Genomic DNA, 18,110 nt, shown 5'->3' with positions numbered 1-18,110 from the left:
CTCTTGATGCCATGTGAGTGGATTACATTCCATTTCCTACCACTTTTCATTGTTCTCTAGATCTTTCTGTGGCTCAATTTTTCTTCCATGACCTTTTCCCTGATCACACATGAGCAAAGACACACACACATACACACGGCCCAGCCACATTAAAAGGCAGCATTCTTCTGACAGTCATTGTGGCTTAAATTATAATTTATACTGGAGGCTTATTGCCTGCTGGTTTGTTTAAAGGTATAACAACGTTCTGAGCCACTTCTCCTTGACCAGAAGCAATATTTTGAGTTTCCACCACTTTAAAGCTGAAGCTCCTTTAGGACAGTGACGCAGGATTGGCTTGAATTGCCTTATTGTCCCATAGAACTTGATGGGGAATGAGGCGTCCTACAGGAGGTGCTCAGTACCTTGCTGAAGAGTTTCTTCCCCGCTTTGGTAAACTGGGCTATTTGGCAAAGTGGGTTATAGGTGCTCAACAAATACATTTGTTTATTTTTCTTATAGATTTCCTGTTCCCCATCGATATTTCCTTGGTCAAGAGGGAGCATGATTTTTTGGACAGAGATGCCATTGAGGCTCTATGCAGGTAAATGGACACGTTTTGAGTGTTTTCCTTTTTTATTTTTTAAGAACACAGTACTTATCACTAAGATAGGCTTTGCTTGCTTTTGTCCTTGCTAATTGTGTTAGGTCTTTATTGGCAAACCATATAGCGATCGGAGACCTTTTAATTAGAAGTTAAGTAAAATATTGTTATTTAGTATTGCCATTAAAAGAGCATCCACACTGTCCTAGGAAGTACTCAAATAATAGCATTCCATATTCGAGATGATATAATTGGTGTAACAAGTAACAACTCTAAGGTAGTTAGAAAGCTTGGATTAAGGTTTCCTAAAAGGCTACGATGGAAATTTAGCATGTTCAGAGGAATAAATGGAGGGTGGCGTATAAAGACAGGAGCAGCGCTTGCATTCCAGGGAAGCTCCTCTCAACCTCTTCAGTTTTCCCTCGTATAAAATAATGATAGGATGAAATAAGGCTATAAAATAACTCAGCACGGTCTTTAACATATAGGCAACAGGCAGTTAAATGATGTGAAATTGAATGAAACTGTCAGAAATTCTTGATGGTTGTGCTTTTGGATCTTCAAGCTAAGAGGCAGCTTATAGGTTTTAGTGAGGTGGAGGTAATAAAACCTGCAGCAGACAACGATGGGACGCTGATACTCCTTTCAAGCTCTTCATGACATTTTTCATCCTTTCTAATTTTTCTCAAAAGCTAAAATCCCTTAAAAGCTGAATTCTGGGGGAAAAAATTATATACAAACTAAATTTACATAGGTTGATGTGATTATGAAACTAAATAAGTATTATTTTAATTTCAGGGTTTTTCTGTTTTTGTTTTTGTTTCTGTTTTGTTTGTTTGTTTGTTTGTTTTTTGTTTTCTGTTTTTTTTTTTTTGAGAAGGAGTTTCGTTCTTGTTGCCCAGGCTGGAGTGCAATGGCATGGTCTCAGCTCCCTGCAACCTCCACCTCCCGGCTTCAAGTAAATCTCCTGCCTCAGCCTCCCGAGTAGCTGGGATTATAGGCACCCACCATCACGCCCAGCTAATTTTTTATATTTTTAGTAGAGGCTGGGTTTCACCATGTTGGCCAGGATGGTCTCAAACTCCTAACCTCAGGTGATCCACCTGCCTTGGCCTCCCAAAGTCCAGGGATTATAGGCGTGAGCCACCACGCCCAGCCTATTTGTGTGTGTGTGTGTGTGTGTGTGTGTGTGTGTGTGTGTGTGTGTGTTGTGTTGTGTTTTGTTTTGTTTTGTTTTGTTTTAAAGAGAAGGTCTCACTCTGTCGCCCAGGCTGGAGTGCAGTGGCACAATCATGGTTCACGGCAGCCTTGACCTCCCAGCTACAGGTGATCCCCCCACTTCAGCCTCTGGAATAGCTGGGACTACAGGTACACACCACCATACCCAGCTAATTTTTGTATTTTTTGTAGAGATGCGGTCTTGCCATGTTGCTCAAGCTGGTCTTGAACTGCTGGGCTCAAGCAATCACCCATCTCGGCCTCCCAAAGTGCTGGGATTAAAGGAGTGAGCTACCACACCCCGTCTCAGTATTTTTTTTTTAATTTGGAAAAACATCATGAAGGTAGAATGACGTCCAGTATTTCTTTCCTCTTTGTAGGCAAAGAAAGCAGTGGTAGTTCTGTTTTCTGCCTTTCTTGTATAATACAGTGTTATTTGAAGCAGCCAAAGTAAGCAGTGGTTTGGGGCAGATAGATGGAATATTTAGAATAGTATATGGACTAGACTCATTCTCATGGTTTAAGAGAGGAAAACACAAAGGGTCCTCTTAAAAAAGTGACAGTATTTCTGTCACTTTTCTAGTCCAATTAAATGACTGATAGAAATGTACAGGGTATGTACCCATTTTCTGAAAGAAAGCTAATTCTGAGAACTTCACTATGGAGTATAATATCATAACTATGTCATCGGGAATGAAAAAAAATGTCACAGATGCAGTTTCGGGAGGGGAAGGAGTCCGCATCTGGAATATGAACTGCAGACATTTTTTTAATGTTTTCATGCTTAGCTGTGGAGCAGAATTAATCTGTTTTCAATCCATCACTGGTGATCATGCATATGCATGAGGTCACTTCTGAGATGCATCTTAGGAAATATTTAAGCATTACGTCATTTCACACATTTTAAGCCAGTTAGAGTGTGGGTGCTCTGGACAGCAGCAATAGTTTAGGAATTCTTGGGTCGTAAAAATATCACTGCAACATTTCAGGCCAAAGGGTCATGATTAAATTCTTGAATGCTCTTTCAGAATATCAGTTTGTGAAATGTTGTTTTCCATTTCTGGAAGAAAAAGCGTCCTCTGCACTTTGCAATTTACACTGGCTCTGAGTACCTTGTGGGAAGCCACCTTTCTTTGGAGCAAATACATCTGTGCTGCTAGATCTTTGGCAGAAAGAAAAGTCTAGAAGAAGCAGACTCTGCCAAATATGCTAGTTGGACTTCAGTTTTCTCTCCTGCGTAGAGTAACACCTCATAGGAAATGCAGTGATGGATGTCAGAGCGCTTTAAAACTTAAATTATCAGGCCCAAATTTGAGTAAGTGCAGAAAGGCCTACGGTTGGATTTTCTTTTTTAAAGAAGGAAATTCTTCAGAACACAGTAATAGTCATCAACTGGTTTGTAATGGAAAACCCCAGGGGCTCTTGTCCCCAAGTTCACATAAATGGACTTTTCATGAAAATGATGCCCGTTTTGAGAGGCCTAAACAAATGTTCAGAAGAAAAGGGACCTCTATCGGGTGTATTTCAAGCACCTTCCTTTATTTTATTTATTTTTTTATTTTTTTGAGATGGAGTCTCGCTCTGTCACCCAGGCTGGTGTACAGTGGCGTAATCTGAACTCACGGCAAGCTCCACCTCCCAGGTTCAAGCAATTCTCTGCCTCGCCCCCCAAGTAGCTGGGATTACAGGCACCCGCCACCATGCCCTGCTAATTTTTTGTATTTTTTTAGTAGAGATGGGGTTTCACCATATTGGCTGGCTGGTCTTGAACTCCTGATCCACCCACCTTGGCCTCCCAAAGTGCTGGGAATTACAGGCATGAGCCACTGCGCCCAGCCAGCACCTTTCTTTAAAACACATTACAAATTCTGAGCTGTCAGCTGCGTAGTGTAGTTGAGATACTTGTGGTACTGATCATGTGATAGTCACTCATTTGCTAGACCTGCCTCTTCCAAATACCTTTGGCCTAAGGAATTCAAGGGCCAGCAAAATAACAAAGCTACAGTATTATTTGAAATGTTGCCCTGTGATTTGGAAGTTCTCTCCAGACTGACAGATTTTTTATAGACTTGTCTTTGCCTTGTTGATATTTTCTGAACAGTTGATTTTAAATACATGTGGTAATATGGTTGCAGAAAATCAGCTTAAACATTTTATAAAATCTTTCCCATCTACCTCCTCCTCTTGTACTGGACCGTATTTTATGCAGGGATCTTATAAGTGATCTCATATATACCCTAGCATTATTCTTAGTTTAGAGTGTTCATGTACCTGTGACATTTACAGATCTTACGGCTCCTTTGGTCAATAAGAAAGTAGGGGCTTCTTTTTCTACTCAGGGCAAGAAGACTTGTAGACTTAATGGATTTTATGAGAACAATGACATTGTCTTAAATATAAAGTTTAGCAATAACCAAAAGTTACAAGTGTGGGACTATAGGTTTTTTGGATTTAGATTGCTGACCAGCATTTTTACATTCACACTGCAAGGGGTTCATGTATCTGCCCTTGGAGATACATAAGTGGCTTGGAGAAGTGGCTTTGGCCTGATCTTGCTAGCTTTACTATATAATGCAATTCCAGTGGTAAGGCCAAGATTGTGAGAGCTATACTCAATAGTAATCCTGGAGGAGTGATTGACTTTGTCTTGAAGCATGTGCAGGTAGTATTGTGAACTGTGATTCACTACCAGGATACCTCGTGTGAAATGTTATTTCTATTGCTTGCCTTTCTAAAGCTTCTGAAAACTATTCCAAATTGCTATTTTCCTTGGGAATTAAAATTGACTCCTTCTATAAACATAGCAAAGAATTACGTGTACTTAAAGTGATAGTTGTATAATGAAAAATAGATTTCCACACTGTCATCTGCAGTGTGCACTTTGTTGTAGAGCAGCCCGTCAGATGCCTGAGCCATGCACAGCAGCCCACCTTAGAGCAGATTTTAACTTTGTCACAATTTCTGGTCTGTTAAAAGGGAAGCATGTAGCCGGGCACAGTGGTTCACGCCTGTAATCCCAGCAATTTGGGAGGCCAAGATGGGAGGATCACTTGAGCCTCTAGGAGTTGGAGACCATCCTGGGCAAGACGGCAAGACCCCATTTCTATAAAAAATAAAAAAAAATTAAGCAGGCATGATGGCGCATACCTGTAGTCCCAGCTACTTGGGAGGCTGAGGTGGGAGGATCCTGTGAGCCCAGGAGGTCCAGGCTCCAATGAGCCAGGATAGCACCATTGCATTCCAACCTGAGTGACTCTGTCTCAAAAAAAAAAATGAAAGAAAGAAAAAGAAAGGCTGGGAGTAGCATATAATTTTTTTTAAAGCAATTGCACAGATTCCAAGAAAATATCTTTAAGAATTGTAACCATTTTTGTGAGAGTCTTACTGGGAAAATTGTTTCTTTCCCCCTTCTCCCTCTTCTCTTCTTTGTTTTTGGCCTGTTTTTACCTTGAATACAATGGGGCCCAGGTCCCCACCTGCTGTGCTTTTATCTGGGTTCCTGCAGCTCCATGCAGAGAAGCTCTTGAACCTTTGATAGGCCAACCTTGTGCTCCTCCGTCTTCAGAGCAGGGTACAAGTTGCCCAGGAGATAAGAGGGACACGTTCCTGTGGAGCCCAGCCTGGGAGGGTTCTTAGGGGGATGGGAAAGGTGCAGGCTTCTGGACAGATGGGTTATGAAACCAGCATTTCAGCCACTGTGTGAGGAATCCCTTAGGATATAAGTTGCTTTCATTTATTACTACCATTAATATTTATGTTAGAAAGGAACACAGATGGCCGGGCGCGGTGCCTCATGCCTGTCATCCTAGCACTTTGGGAGGCCGAGGTGAGCGGATTGCCTGAGCTCAGGAGATCGAGACCAGCCAGGCAACATGGCAAACCCCCACTTCTACTAAAAATACAAAAATTAGCTGGGTGTGGTGGTGGGCGCCTGTAGTCCCAGCTGCTCGGGAGGCTGAGGCATGAGAATTGCTTGAACCTGGCAGGCAGAGGTTGCAGTGAGCCAAGATCGCGCCACTGCACTCCAGCCTAGGCAATAGAGCAAGACTCTGTCTCAAAAAAAAAAAAAAAAAGAAAAAGAAAGAGAGAAAGGAACACAGAAGTTACTGGGTTTGAGAGTCACCATGTTTTAATTGTGTGGACTTAGACAAGATCTGTGACCTCCCCAAGCCCCATTTCCTCATTTGTAAAGTGAAGGTTAATCCTAGTATCTGTACCATAGGTTTGTTGGGAAGATGAAGTAATACATAGGAAGTGCCTAGCATAGTGCCTGGCCCGTAGTAGGCCTCGTTTGTGTAGCTGGAACTGTGATTTGATATCAGTACTGTCCCTGTAAGCAAATGAGGCCCCAGCACAGTACATTCTTTGGGGGTCCTTCGGGACAAATGAAAACCACAGAAACCCTAGGGTATAACTCTGGGCGTTAGGTCTGTAATGCTGTCAGATTGGTGCTACCCACATAAAAAGATAATGTTGACCTTTATAGAACTGGCCTCCTGGGTCTTTTTCGTTCGACTGAAATCTAGAGTTTGTGAAGCTAAACCTCTCTCCAGCCCTATAGGCCTCTGTGACTAGTAAATTCGGTTATAAACACCATTCAACCATTAAAGCCCAAATGAAGTCAAGTGACTATTTGATTATAGGTTTGATTAATGGAACCCAGACCTAGACTAACTGTAACCATTCCGGATTCTTTAAATCTTGAAAACATTTGAGAACTGAAACCTTGTGGGTGTAAGTCATTTAAGTAACTGATACCCCCAACAGAGGGACCTTATATCCACTCATTTTAAAGTATGCAGACTTTTTCTTAGTTATTTGTTTTCTTTTCCTCCCCATCAACACAGAATTCTTCTGAACATAGGCGCTCTGTGCTATCTTTGTTTATTCTATAAACAGGCTACCACATAAGCTATGAAGTCAAAATTGGGCTTATCAGACAGGGAAAAATACTTTCTATTCTGTTGCATCAACATTGTTAGGCAAACTGCAAGAACAGGATCAGGAAGATAAAGCCCTGAGGGGGTCTCATGTTTCCCAGGAATTTGTGTGAATTAAATGATCTGATCTTATGAAAATGTAAGGATTGCAATTTGTAGGAAAAACTGGAAAACTGGTGATAGCAGATAGCAAACAGACACATTACAGGTTCATTTCAGGAAGGATGAGCGATGACCATCTGGGAGATGGCAGGAAAATTGGGGCCTGAAGGGTTGTCATTCATATTTGTACATACCATTTAGTTCAGCATATTTAAAGAGTTTCTTTTTTCAGCTATTGCATTATTTCTCCATGAGGCTTTGGATTTTTTCTGTAAGTGTTTTATTTTCAATGGAACTAAATTTCCCTAATTTTAAATTGATATTGCTGTTTGGCAGAGGTCAAAGTATTGGTATCATAATTACAATAGGATGGCTGTTGCAAAGAAGAATCTGACCTGAGTGCTTAATCTTGAACTCAGTAAGATTTGGATCCTTGAAGTTACAGTATGCAGATTCTTTAAATGATCGTTTGTCCTATTGCCATGACTATGGCACACATTATGTTGTCCTATAACAGGAAGCTGTTCTAAGTAGTGGATATTAAAGAGGGCTTCAATTTCCATTCTGTGCAAGGACTCAAAAATTTTAAACAGGCTGTCGAAGATTATGATTCATCAGAGATAACTAAAACTAATTGTTTAAATTTGAGTTTAAATTTGAAATACAAGACACTGTTCATTTTGCCAAAAATTCTACTTGGTTCTTTGTTGCTGTTTCGCTGTTTCTATTTCTGTGAAAGGAGACCTCATAAACTTTTCTTTTTTTTTTTTCTTTCTTTTCTTTTTTTTTTTGAAATGGAGTCTGGCTCTATTGCCCAGGCTGGAGTGCAGTGGCACAATCTTGGCTGACTACAGCCTCCACCTCCCAGGTTCAAGCCATTCTCCCTGCCATGGCCTCCCGAGTAGCTGGCATCAGAGGCACCCACCACCATGCCCAGCTAATTTTTGTATTTTTAGTAGAGATGGGGTTTCGCCATGTTGGACAGGCTGGTCTCAAACTCCTGACTTCAGGTGATCTGCCTGCCTCAGCCTCCCAAAGTTCTGGGATTACAGGCGTGAACCACTGTGCCCAGTCAGAAACTTTTCTTTCTTGGCATCACATGTACCAGTCCATAATGGCTCAACCTAAGAGTTACTGGAAGAATGATTTTTCTCAGTAAGAGCAACTCATTGAGAGCTAAAGAATCAGACTTGACAGTGTCATAGCTGTGTGCCATTTCACACTAAAATATAAAAATTAAAGTGAAAAACTTAAGAAACATAAAGGTATTTTTATTTTTATTGATTTATTTATTTCGAGATGGAGTCTCACTCTGTCGCCCAGGCTGGAGTGCAGTGGAGCGATGTCAGCTCACTGAAAGCTCCGCCTCCTGGGTTCACGCCATTCTCCTGCCTCAGCCTCCCGAGTAGCTGGAACTACAGGTGCCGACCACCACGCCCGGCTTGTATTTTTTGTATTTTTAGTAGAGACGGGGTTTCACCATGTTAGCCAGGATGGTTTCGATCTCCTGACCTCGTGACCCGCGCACCTCAGCCTCCCAAAGTGCTGGGATTACAGGCATGAGCCACCACGCCTGGCCAAGGTATTTTTAAATGACTCACTTTTTAAAGAAGTTTCTAATACTCCTCTAGGTATTAGATATTACTGAGTTCCAAGAAACTCCTTAGATATATAAATTGTTTAAAAACAGGTGTTTATCCACTCAGTAGAGAGTGGTTGCCTATCTTTGCTAACATTATTTCTTTGCTCTATAGGCGTCTAAATACTTTAAACAAATGTGCGGTGATGAAGCTAGAAATTAGTCCTCATCGGAAACGAGTGAGTATACAAATTACATAATAGAATGAGGGGGAAAGGGGCAAACAAAAAAAGTGAATGATGTGTTTTGTAATAGCTTTTGTTTCTTAAAGTCTTAGTTTCTTGTTCCGTAAGCATCTACATTTGAATGGTATCACCTAGACTCGATAGCCTTATGTCGTTGAAGTCAATAGTTGCAACTAGCCCATTACATTATTTTATATACTATTTTTGACCTGATCACATCAGCTATGATTTCGCCTAATTATTAACTCAATGTCTGTTACATAATGAAGGGATCATGCTTAAGGAATCTCTGTGGATTTTTGCATTGGTTATAGAGGAAATCTTTTTTCCACCTCTTCTGTCTTCTCAAATATAACAATAACTGTGCTTCAAAGCCGTAGAGATGAAAGTGAAGGCTGCTTTGGGCAATATTGAAGAATAATAAGAGATTTGGAGGGAGGAAAGGAATTGGAGGAGGAAGAGGAGAAGGCAGGAAATCCCACACAGTTTAGTCAAATGGTGGTACAGAAACAAATTGGATGGTATTTTCTTCTGCGTGTGAGTTGTGAAGACTTTTTATGAGATCTTACAAGAAGAGGTGGGTGTAGTACTGGGAGTAAGTGTCACAAATTAGAGTAAACAGGAATGAGTCTGGTCAAAGAACATATTTCTGACTTCCGGGTACAAATTTGAATTATGCCAGAGTCCCTGAGCTGCAAAAAGTCGCCTTCTTGGGGAGTCAAAGCTTTTAAACAACTGAACTGGAACCTCAGCACCCACTGAGCTGTGCAGAAAAGCCCTAGAAGCCAGCGCTCCATGCTTTCCACTCATTGTCCTGTGAAACTTGGGCCGTGGGATATTTTCCACACCAGTGGAGAAGACATGTATCATACTGAATTGTGCCCTTTGATATCCTGCCGAAAAGGCCCAGATGCAATAGTCCGTGTGACAGCGTATCCCTGAGTCCTGTACATAAATCGGACATAACCAGCAAAGACGTTCCTTAGTGTTTCTGAATACCACGAGCTGTCAGGGCTGGGTATTTGTGAAGCCTTGTTCAATTGGCTGGAGCATGACTGAGGCTGAAACTTCACAGGTCAGCTGTGGCCTGATCGCTAGCCCTCATATCTTGTGGGGGAGGGGAAGAAAAGTTACTGGTAAGAGTCTCCAAAGCCCTGGTAGTGGACTGAAGCTGCCTGATGACCCACCTTGATCCAGGGCCCCTTTATTCCAGTGGGAGACCTTATAAATTTTTAGTGTCTAGAGATTTGAGTTGCCACTCTTCTTAGTGTTTGAAAACTACCTTTTTAATTGCAAGAGGGAATATAAACACACACCAACAAAAGACAGCACAACGGAAGGCAGCCCAGAGGCAGTCCTGCTGATTGCTCACTTCAGTTCAGAATATTTTGCATGCCTGGAATTTTCACCATCTCGGAGGTTTCCTCTGTGAGCAATTAAAGAACAGCCTGTAGATCCCAGAGTTTCCATAAAATAGTTCTTATTTAAACTTGCAGCATTTGGTCAGGTACTCTTCTGTTAAATTCTTTAAATACATCTTTGTTATTTAAAAAACAAAACAAAACACTGGGCACTGTGGCTCACGCCTGTAATCCCAACACTTTGGGAGGCCCATGTGGGAGGATCGCTTGAGGCCAGGAGTTTGAGACCAGCCTAGGCCAACATAGTAAGACTACTGCTCTCTACAAAAAAATTTTAAAAAGAAAAAGAATATGTAAATGGGGCTGGGCACAGTAGCTCATCCCTGTCACAGCAGCACTTTGGGAGGCACAGGTGGGAGGATCACTTGAGGTCAGTAGTTCAGAACCAACCTGGGCAATACAGCAAGACCCCATCTCTACCAAAAAAAAAAAAAAATTAGCTGGGCATGTTGGCACTTGCCTGTAATCCCAGCTACTAGGGAGGCTGAAGTGGGAGGGTCACTTGAGCCCTAGAATTTGAGGCTGCAGTAAGCTGTGATCATGCCACTGTACTCCAGCCTGGACAACAGAGTGAGACCCTATTTCTTAAAAAAAAGAAAAACAAACAAAAAAAAAACAAACAAAAACAAAAAAACCTTTAAAATTAAAATTATAAAGTACAAGGGGAGAATTGACACTACCGGCATATTATGAGCAGCCTCCTGCTCATGCCCTGCTCCCTGCTGGCTGCCAGCCCCGGTGTGTGAATGGCTCCTTTCTGTCTTTGCAGAGTGACGATTCAGACGAGGATGAGCCTTGTGCCATCAGTGGCAAATGGACTTTCCAAAGGGACAGCAAGAGATGGTCCCGGCTTGAAGAGTTTGATGTCTTTTCTCCAAAACAAGACCCAGTCCCTGGGTCCCCAGACGACTCCCACCCGCAGGACGGCGCCAGCCCGGGAGGCACGCTGATGGACCGCGGCGAGCGCCAGGAGGTGTCTTCCGTCCGCAGCCTCAGCAGCACTGGCAGCCTCCCCAGCCACGCGCCCCCCAGCGAGGATGCTGCCACCCCCCGGACTAACTCCGTCATCAGCGTTTGCTCCTCCAGCAACTTGGCAGGCAATGACGACTCTTTCGGCAGCCTGCCGTCTCCCAAGGAACTGTCCAGCTTCAGCTTCAGCATGAAAGGCCACGAAAAAACTGCCAAGTCCAAGACGCGCAGTCTGCTGAAACGGATGGAGAGCCTGAAGCTCAAGGGCTCCCACCACAGCAAGCACAAAGCGCCTTCAAAGCTGGGGCTGATCATCAGCGGGCCCATCCTGCAAGAGGGGGTGGATGAGGAGAAGCTGAAGCAGCTCAACTGCGTGGAGATCTCTGCCCTCAACGGCAACCGCATCAACGTCCCCATGGTACGAAAGAGGAGCGTTTCCAACTCCACGCAGACCAGCAGCAGCAGCAGCCAGTCAGAGACCAGCAGCGCGGTCAGCACGCCCAGCCCTGTTACCAGGACCCGGAGCCTCAGTGCCTGCAACAAGCGGGTGGGCATGTACTTAGAGGGCTTCGATCCTTTCAATCAGTCAACATTTAACAATGTGATGGAACAGAACTTTAAGAACCGCGAGAGCTACCCAGAGGACACGGTGTTCTACATCCCTGAAGATCACAAGCCTGGCACTTTCCCCAAAGCTCTCACCAATGGCAGTTTCTCCCCCTCGGGGAATAACGGCTCTGTGAACTGGAGGACGGGAAGCTTCCACGGCCCTGGCCACATCAGCCTCAGGAGGGAAAACAGCAGCGACAACCCCAAGGAACTGAAGAGGCGCAATTCTTCCAGCTCCGTGAGCAGCCGCCTGAGCATCTATGACAACGTGCCGGGCTCCATCCTCTACTCCAGTTCAGGGGACCTGGCAGATCTGGAGAACGAGGACATCTTCCCCGAGCTGGACGACATCCTCTACCACGTGAAGGGGATGCAGCGGATAGTCAATCAGTGGTCGGAGAAGTTTTCTGATGAGGGTGACTCGGACTCAGCCCTGGACTCGGTCTCTCCCTGCCCATCCTCTCCAAAACAGATACACCTGGATGTCGACAACGACCGAACCACACCCAGCGACCTGGACAGCACAGGCAACTCCCTGAATGAACCGGAAGAGCCCTCTGACATCCCGGAAAGGAGGGATTCTGGGGTTGGGGCTTCCCTAACCAGGTCCAACAGGTAACAATTTTTCTCCTCCCTCCAGGTGTGAGGCACGAGGGTCAGAAAGAGATTGCCTGTGCTTGTTCTCTGGGAGAAAGTGGGATTAAGTCTGGCATTCTTAGCCATGTCCATTCCTAAGGAAGGTGTCAGACCAGGAAGCACCAAAATTCAAAAAACGGATGTGATTGAATGGGTATGGAGTTCCGCTTGGGGAAGATGAAAAAAGTTCTGGAGAGAGTTGATAGAGATGGTCACACAATGAGAATGAACTTGGTGCCACTCAACTGCACACTTAAAAATGGTGAAAACGGTACACTTTATATTGCGTATATTTTCCCATAATGAGGATAAAGCATGGAATAGAAATCACGTCCTCTCAGTTCCTAAGATAAGATGCCAGCAAGCAGCCCATTGCTAATGTTGCTTCTATCTATTAAAAAGCCTTTGGGCCAAGCACAGTGGCTCACTGTAATCCAATACTTTGGGAGGCCAAGGTGGGAGGATCACTTGAGGCCAAGAGTTTGAGACCAGGCTGGACAACATAGGTAGACTCTGTCTCTACAAAAAATTTAAAAATGAGCCAGGCATGGTGGCACAGGCCTGCAGTCCTGGCTACTCAGGAGGCTGAGGCAGGAGGATCACTTGAGCCCAGGAGTTCAAGGCTGCAGTGAGCTCTGATGGCACCACTACCTGGGCAACAGAGCAAGAAAAAAATCAAATAAAATCAAATAAAAAGCCTTCACACTCACTTTTCTCTCCACTTCTCTCACAGGCACCGACTGAGATGGCACAGTTTCCAGAGCTCACATCGGCCAAGCCTCAACTCTGTATCACTACAGATTAACTGCCAGTCTGTGGCCCAGATGAACCTGCTGCAGAAATACTCACTCCTAAAGCTAACAGCCCTGCTGGAGAAATACACACCTTCTAACAAGCATGGTTTTAGCTGGTAAGAGTTTAAATGATCAGTCAACTGTCCTTGAAAGATATGTTTGGGGCCGGGCACGGTAGCTCACGCCTGTAATCCCAGCACTTTGGGAGGCTGAGGCGTGCGGATCACGAGGTCAGGATATCGAGACCATCCTGGCTAACACAGTAAAACCCTGACTCTACTAAAAATACAAAAAATCAGCCAGGCATGGTGGCGGGCGCCTGTAGTCCCAGCTACTCGGGAGGCTGAGGCAGGAGAATGGCGTAAACCCGGGAGGCGGAGCTTTCAGTGAGCCGAGATCGCGCCACTGCACTCCAGCCTGGGCAACAGAGCGAGACTCTGTCTCAAAATAAAAGAAAGATATTTTTGGTCAGCTCCATGAGGTTGTCCCCACAGTAAAAATATGACACTAATCACTCTCTCTACATTTTTTTTGTTTTGGTTTGGTTTTTGGTTTTTGGTTTTTTGGGTTTTTTTTGGTTTTTGTTTTTTGTTTGAGACAGGGTCTTGCTCTGTCACCTAGGCTGGAGTGCAGTGCAGTGGTGCAATCTTGGCTCACTGCCGCCTTGACCTCCTGGGCTCTAGCGATTCTCCCACCTCAGGCTCCAGAGTGGCTGGACTCCCGAGCAGGTGGTACTACAGTCGCTCTCCACCACACCTGGCTAGTTTTTTGTTTTTTGTTTGGTTTGGTTTTCTTCCATTTTGTAGAGATGCGGTTTCACGTGTTAACTAGGCTGGTCTTAAATTCCTGGGCTCAAGAGATCCACCCACCTCGGCCTCCCAGGTTGCTGGAATTACAGGTGTGAGCCGCCACACCAGCCACTCTCTATATTCTTGAGGCCACATTTGATATTGTTGAAGCCAGTGGAGTCTTAGGAAATTATCAGCGTGGGTTGGTTAATTGAGTTTTCAGCTCTCTGAGTGACAGATTGCCAGTTGATGGGGGAGAGAATGCCTTACTCTTGCATCACATGGTATAGGCACCTCCTTCCCAATATTAGAAATAATCCACTCTAAGTAAATATATGCACAATATCAGATCATATTTTTGGACGGAAGAAAAGAAAAACATTAAGATTTAATGAGACCATCTTTGAAATTCTTGATTTACAGTACCTGGTCTTATAACCCCATTCATGCCTTTTTGTAGAAATCATGTTGGGCCGGGTGTGGTGGCTCATGCCTATAATACCAGCCTTTTGGGATTCTGAGGCAGGTGGATCACATGAGGCCAGGAGTTTGAGACCAGCCTGGCCAACATGGTGAAACCCCATCTCTACTAAAATACAAAAATTAGCTGGGCATAGTGGCACGCACCTGTAATCCCATCTACTCAGGAAGCCGAGGCATGAGAATCCCTTGAACCCAGGAGGTGGAGGTTGCAGTGAGCCCCAAGATAAGTCTACTGCACTCCATCCTGGGCGACAGAGTAAGACTCTGTCTCAAAAAAAAAAAAGAAAAAGAAAAAGAAAAAATCATTTTGGATGCAATGCAAATATTTGTAGCATCATTAAAAAATCTACCTGTGCTAAAGAATTCAGGTCACTTTTTTTCTAGCAAAGACTCTCGAACAGTGAATAATTATTTTAAGGAATTCACTACTCTAACATATTATAGACTCAAATGTAGAGATGAAATGCATTGTACAAATTGTTGATAATTACTTTGAAAAATATAGCTCCTTAGTATATAGAATGTGAGGGGTAGGCTATAAGGCTAGATGGATCATCTAGCCTAATCCTGGTACATCTTAATTTTACTGCTATCAGTGCAAAGCAGAGAAATGTTTCTAGATTGACGTCTTAGTGCATTTTTCAGTGTCAGCTGGGAATCCTTAAGTCTTTTCAGTAATCTGAGTGTTTATTATCCAGTTGCACAACTACTGTATTTGATAAAAATGGAGAAGCCACCCATTTTATTAGTAGCACACTGTAGCAAACCCAAGTTACTTGAGAAAGTCGGCAAAGTAAGGAAACTTCTGTCTTCAGCTCCTCCTCTCCTTAGGACTCATAGTGGGTTTAACTTCAGCATCAAAGCGCCTCCTGTTCAAAGGCTGTTATTATGTGAGCCTTGCTAAATACAGAAGTTGTTTGTTCTGAATGACAGAAATAAGTATTGACCGGTTTATCCTCACATGCTTCAGATTCTCGGTGGGGATCGTAATGTGTTCTTTTCACATTCCGCCGTCGGGCTTTTCTCCCCCGACAAAGCGAGCATTATGCACACTTATAGCCGTGATACCATATACTTAACTGTATGGAAATACAAACTTAACTCTGCTCTTTCGTTTTACCTTTCCTGGAGCTATAAACAGTAACATGCCATGGCCACTGGTGAGCATTCAAAAAGCAAAGCAGTCTGTCTTCTCTGGAGTTCCTCTGTGTTTAGAGTCATGTTTTCCCTGCTGGCTATTTAAAACTGCATATTTTAGATTCTCGTTTCTGAGTTGCCCACCCCCATCCCACCAAACCCTCAAGAATCTGAAAGTCCATAATACTTCTTGAGTTCTGGTCAGCGTTTGCAGTGACTCAAAACTAACTGTAAAAACCTCACATGGTGGGATCTGTGGAGCAGGGAGGAATCCTACATGGCGTTCTTTTCCTGTTTGGCCTTGCCTTTCGGGTCCTGTTCAGAGAGGTCATTTGGAGAGCTGGAATTTCTGCTTGACAGCCTGAAATGCATGACATGGGTTTCCTGCTGTTGCATATACTGCTGGGGTGGACCTGGTTTCAGGACACCAGGGAGCCTGGGGTCGGCTCACAAAACCCCCATTGTTCCTTTTCCATCTTCCTTTAGAAACCTAAAAATGTAATGTTCTGCGGGTCATCAGCAGGAGAATTTATTATGACTTCAGGTCATTCACTGTTGAGCTCCGGAGTTGCCTCTCATTGTGTTAGGCTCTCATTGCTGTTTTCCCATCCTGTATTACCTGCATCTTTTGACCCTTAATGCTTTGGATCTCATCAAGAACTCAGAAGTGATTCTTATCCTTTTGTCAAGACAAAAGACACCTTGTTTTTCACGCTCTATCAGAAGCACCTAATTAGGATATTATACGTTGTTTTCTGCTTGTTCCTTCCTATACCGCCATTCTATGAGGAAATCCATCAGCTTCCTTAAGACTGCAGATCCCGGCCGGGCGCGGTGGCTCACGCCTGTAATCCCAGCACTTTGGGAGGCCGAGGCGGGCGGATCACGAGGTCAGGAGATCAAGACCATCCTGGCGAACACGGTGAAACCCCGTCTCTACTAAAAATACAAAAAAATTAGCCGGGCGTGGTGGCGGGCGCCTGTAGTCCCAGCTTCTAGGGAGGCTGAGGCAGGAGAATGGCGTGAACCTGGGAGGTGGCGGAGCTTGCAGTGAGCCGAGATTGTGCCACTGCACTCCAGCCTGGGCGACAGAGCGAGACTCCGTCTCAAAAAAAAAAAAAAAAAAAAAGACTGTAGACCCAATTCTCCAGGTTCAAGGTGGAAGGACACTCCCAACTGAGTAAATGAGACTGGACCTCACAACCCCAGCTCTTAGAAGATCTAGAACAGCACTGTCCACGAGAACCGTCTGGATGATAGGAACGTTCTTTATCCGCACAAACCAATACAGTAGGTACTGAGCACAAAAGGCGAAGGAGCACCTGAAGTGTGGCCAGAGCCACTAGGGAACTGAACTTGTCATTTTGTTTAATTTAAATTTAAGTAGCCACCATATTAGCACAGATCTGGAGCCCACAGGGTTTACCTGCAGAAGTGGACAAGTGTAGACAGACAAGCGAACATGGCTCCCCCGACACCACCAGCTCTGTGTTCTTTAACAGGGCCGTGCCCAAGTTCATGAAGAGGATCAAGGTTCCAGACTACAAGGACCGGAGTGTGTTCGGGGTCCCACTGACGGTCAACGTGCAGCGCACAGGACAGCCGTTGCCTCAGAGCATCCAGCAGGCCATGCGATACCTCCGGAACCATTGTTTGGATCAGGTGAGAGTGCTGCCTGCGGGTCTGCACACTCAGGGGAGCTCGGATTGCGTGCGGCTTCTTCTAGTTGTGTGGTGTGAACACTGCATCCATGTGAATGTACGCCACACTTAGTGTTGCTCTTCCAACAGGTTGGGCTCTTCAGAAAATCGGGGGTCAAGTCCCGGATTCAGGCTCTGCGCCAGATGAATGAAGGTGCCATAGACTATGTCAGCTATGAAGGACAGTCTGCTTATGACGTGGCAGACATGCTGAAGCAGTATTTTCGAGATCTTCCTGAGCCACTAATGACGAACAAACTTTCGGAAACCTTTCTACAGATCTACCAATGTGAGTGTCCTTTGATCTTAAGATTGTTGGTGTCGGGGAAAAATAGGACCCACTGAAGCTTGTAGCCTCCCTAATAGCATTCTTTTTTTTTTGAGATGGAGTCTCACTCTGTCACCTAGACTGGAGTGCTGTGGCGTGACCTCGGCTCACTGCAACCTCTGCCTCCCAGGTTCAAGCAATTCTCCCACCTCAGCCTCCCAAGTAGCTGGGACTACAGGAGAGCGCCACCGCATCTGGCTAATTTTTGTATTTTTAGTAGAGACGGGATTTCACCACATGGGCCAGGAAGGTCTCGAATTCCTGACCTCAAGTGATCCTCCCACCTCGGCCTCCCAAAGTGCTAGGATTACAGGTGTGAGCCACCGCGCCTGGCCTTGATAGTGTTCTTTTGACAAGAGGGTCTGCATGGTGACCTCTTGGAAACCCATGTCATCACTTTCTTCCCTGCCACCTTGTTTGTGGAGCAGGTTTCTGTATAGTTACTGAATGATGCGAAAATAAATTTCCCAGTCTCTAATGACTGATGCAATTGTACGTTTTCACCAGCAGATCCAAGTTAGGCTTTCATTAGTTTCTAGAACAGTGTTATCTGAGCACTCAGATAAAGATCAGGTACC

The 18,110-nt window shown here is 44.4% G+C and overlaps 1 protein-coding gene across 8 annotated transcripts in view; it reads left to right on the top strand.

Annotated features, from left to right (window-relative positions):
* The window catches only part of DLC1 (DLC1 Rho GTPase activating protein), a 521,314-nt gene that overhangs the window by 492,444 nt on the left and 10,760 nt on the right, over positions 1-18,110 (top strand). For 6 of the 8 annotated variants that reach the window (XM_023219149.3, XM_023219146.3, XM_023219156.2 and 3 more), the window contains 6 exons: positions 502-583; positions 8,598-8,661; positions 10,858-12,281; positions 13,036-13,212; positions 17,007-17,166; positions 17,295-17,493. In XM_023219149.3, the coding sequence (XP_023074917.2) occupies positions 502-583; positions 8,598-8,661; positions 10,858-12,281; positions 13,036-13,212; positions 17,007-17,166; positions 17,295-17,493 (2,106 nt within the window). The remainder of the gene's footprint in view (positions 1-501; positions 584-8,597; positions 8,662-10,857; positions 12,282-13,035; positions 13,213-17,006; positions 17,167-17,294; positions 17,494-18,110) is intronic. The other 2 variants (XM_023219153.3, XM_023219155.3) reach the window with 1 other exon arrangement.

Source organism: Piliocolobus tephrosceles, chromosome 7, assembly GCF_002776525.5.
Source record: "Piliocolobus tephrosceles isolate RC106 chromosome 7, ASM277652v3, whole genome shotgun sequence".
Classification (NCBI taxonomy): domain Eukaryota; kingdom Metazoa; phylum Chordata; class Mammalia; order Primates; family Cercopithecidae; genus Piliocolobus; species Piliocolobus tephrosceles.
This window is presented reverse-complemented; position numbering and strand designations above follow the sequence as displayed.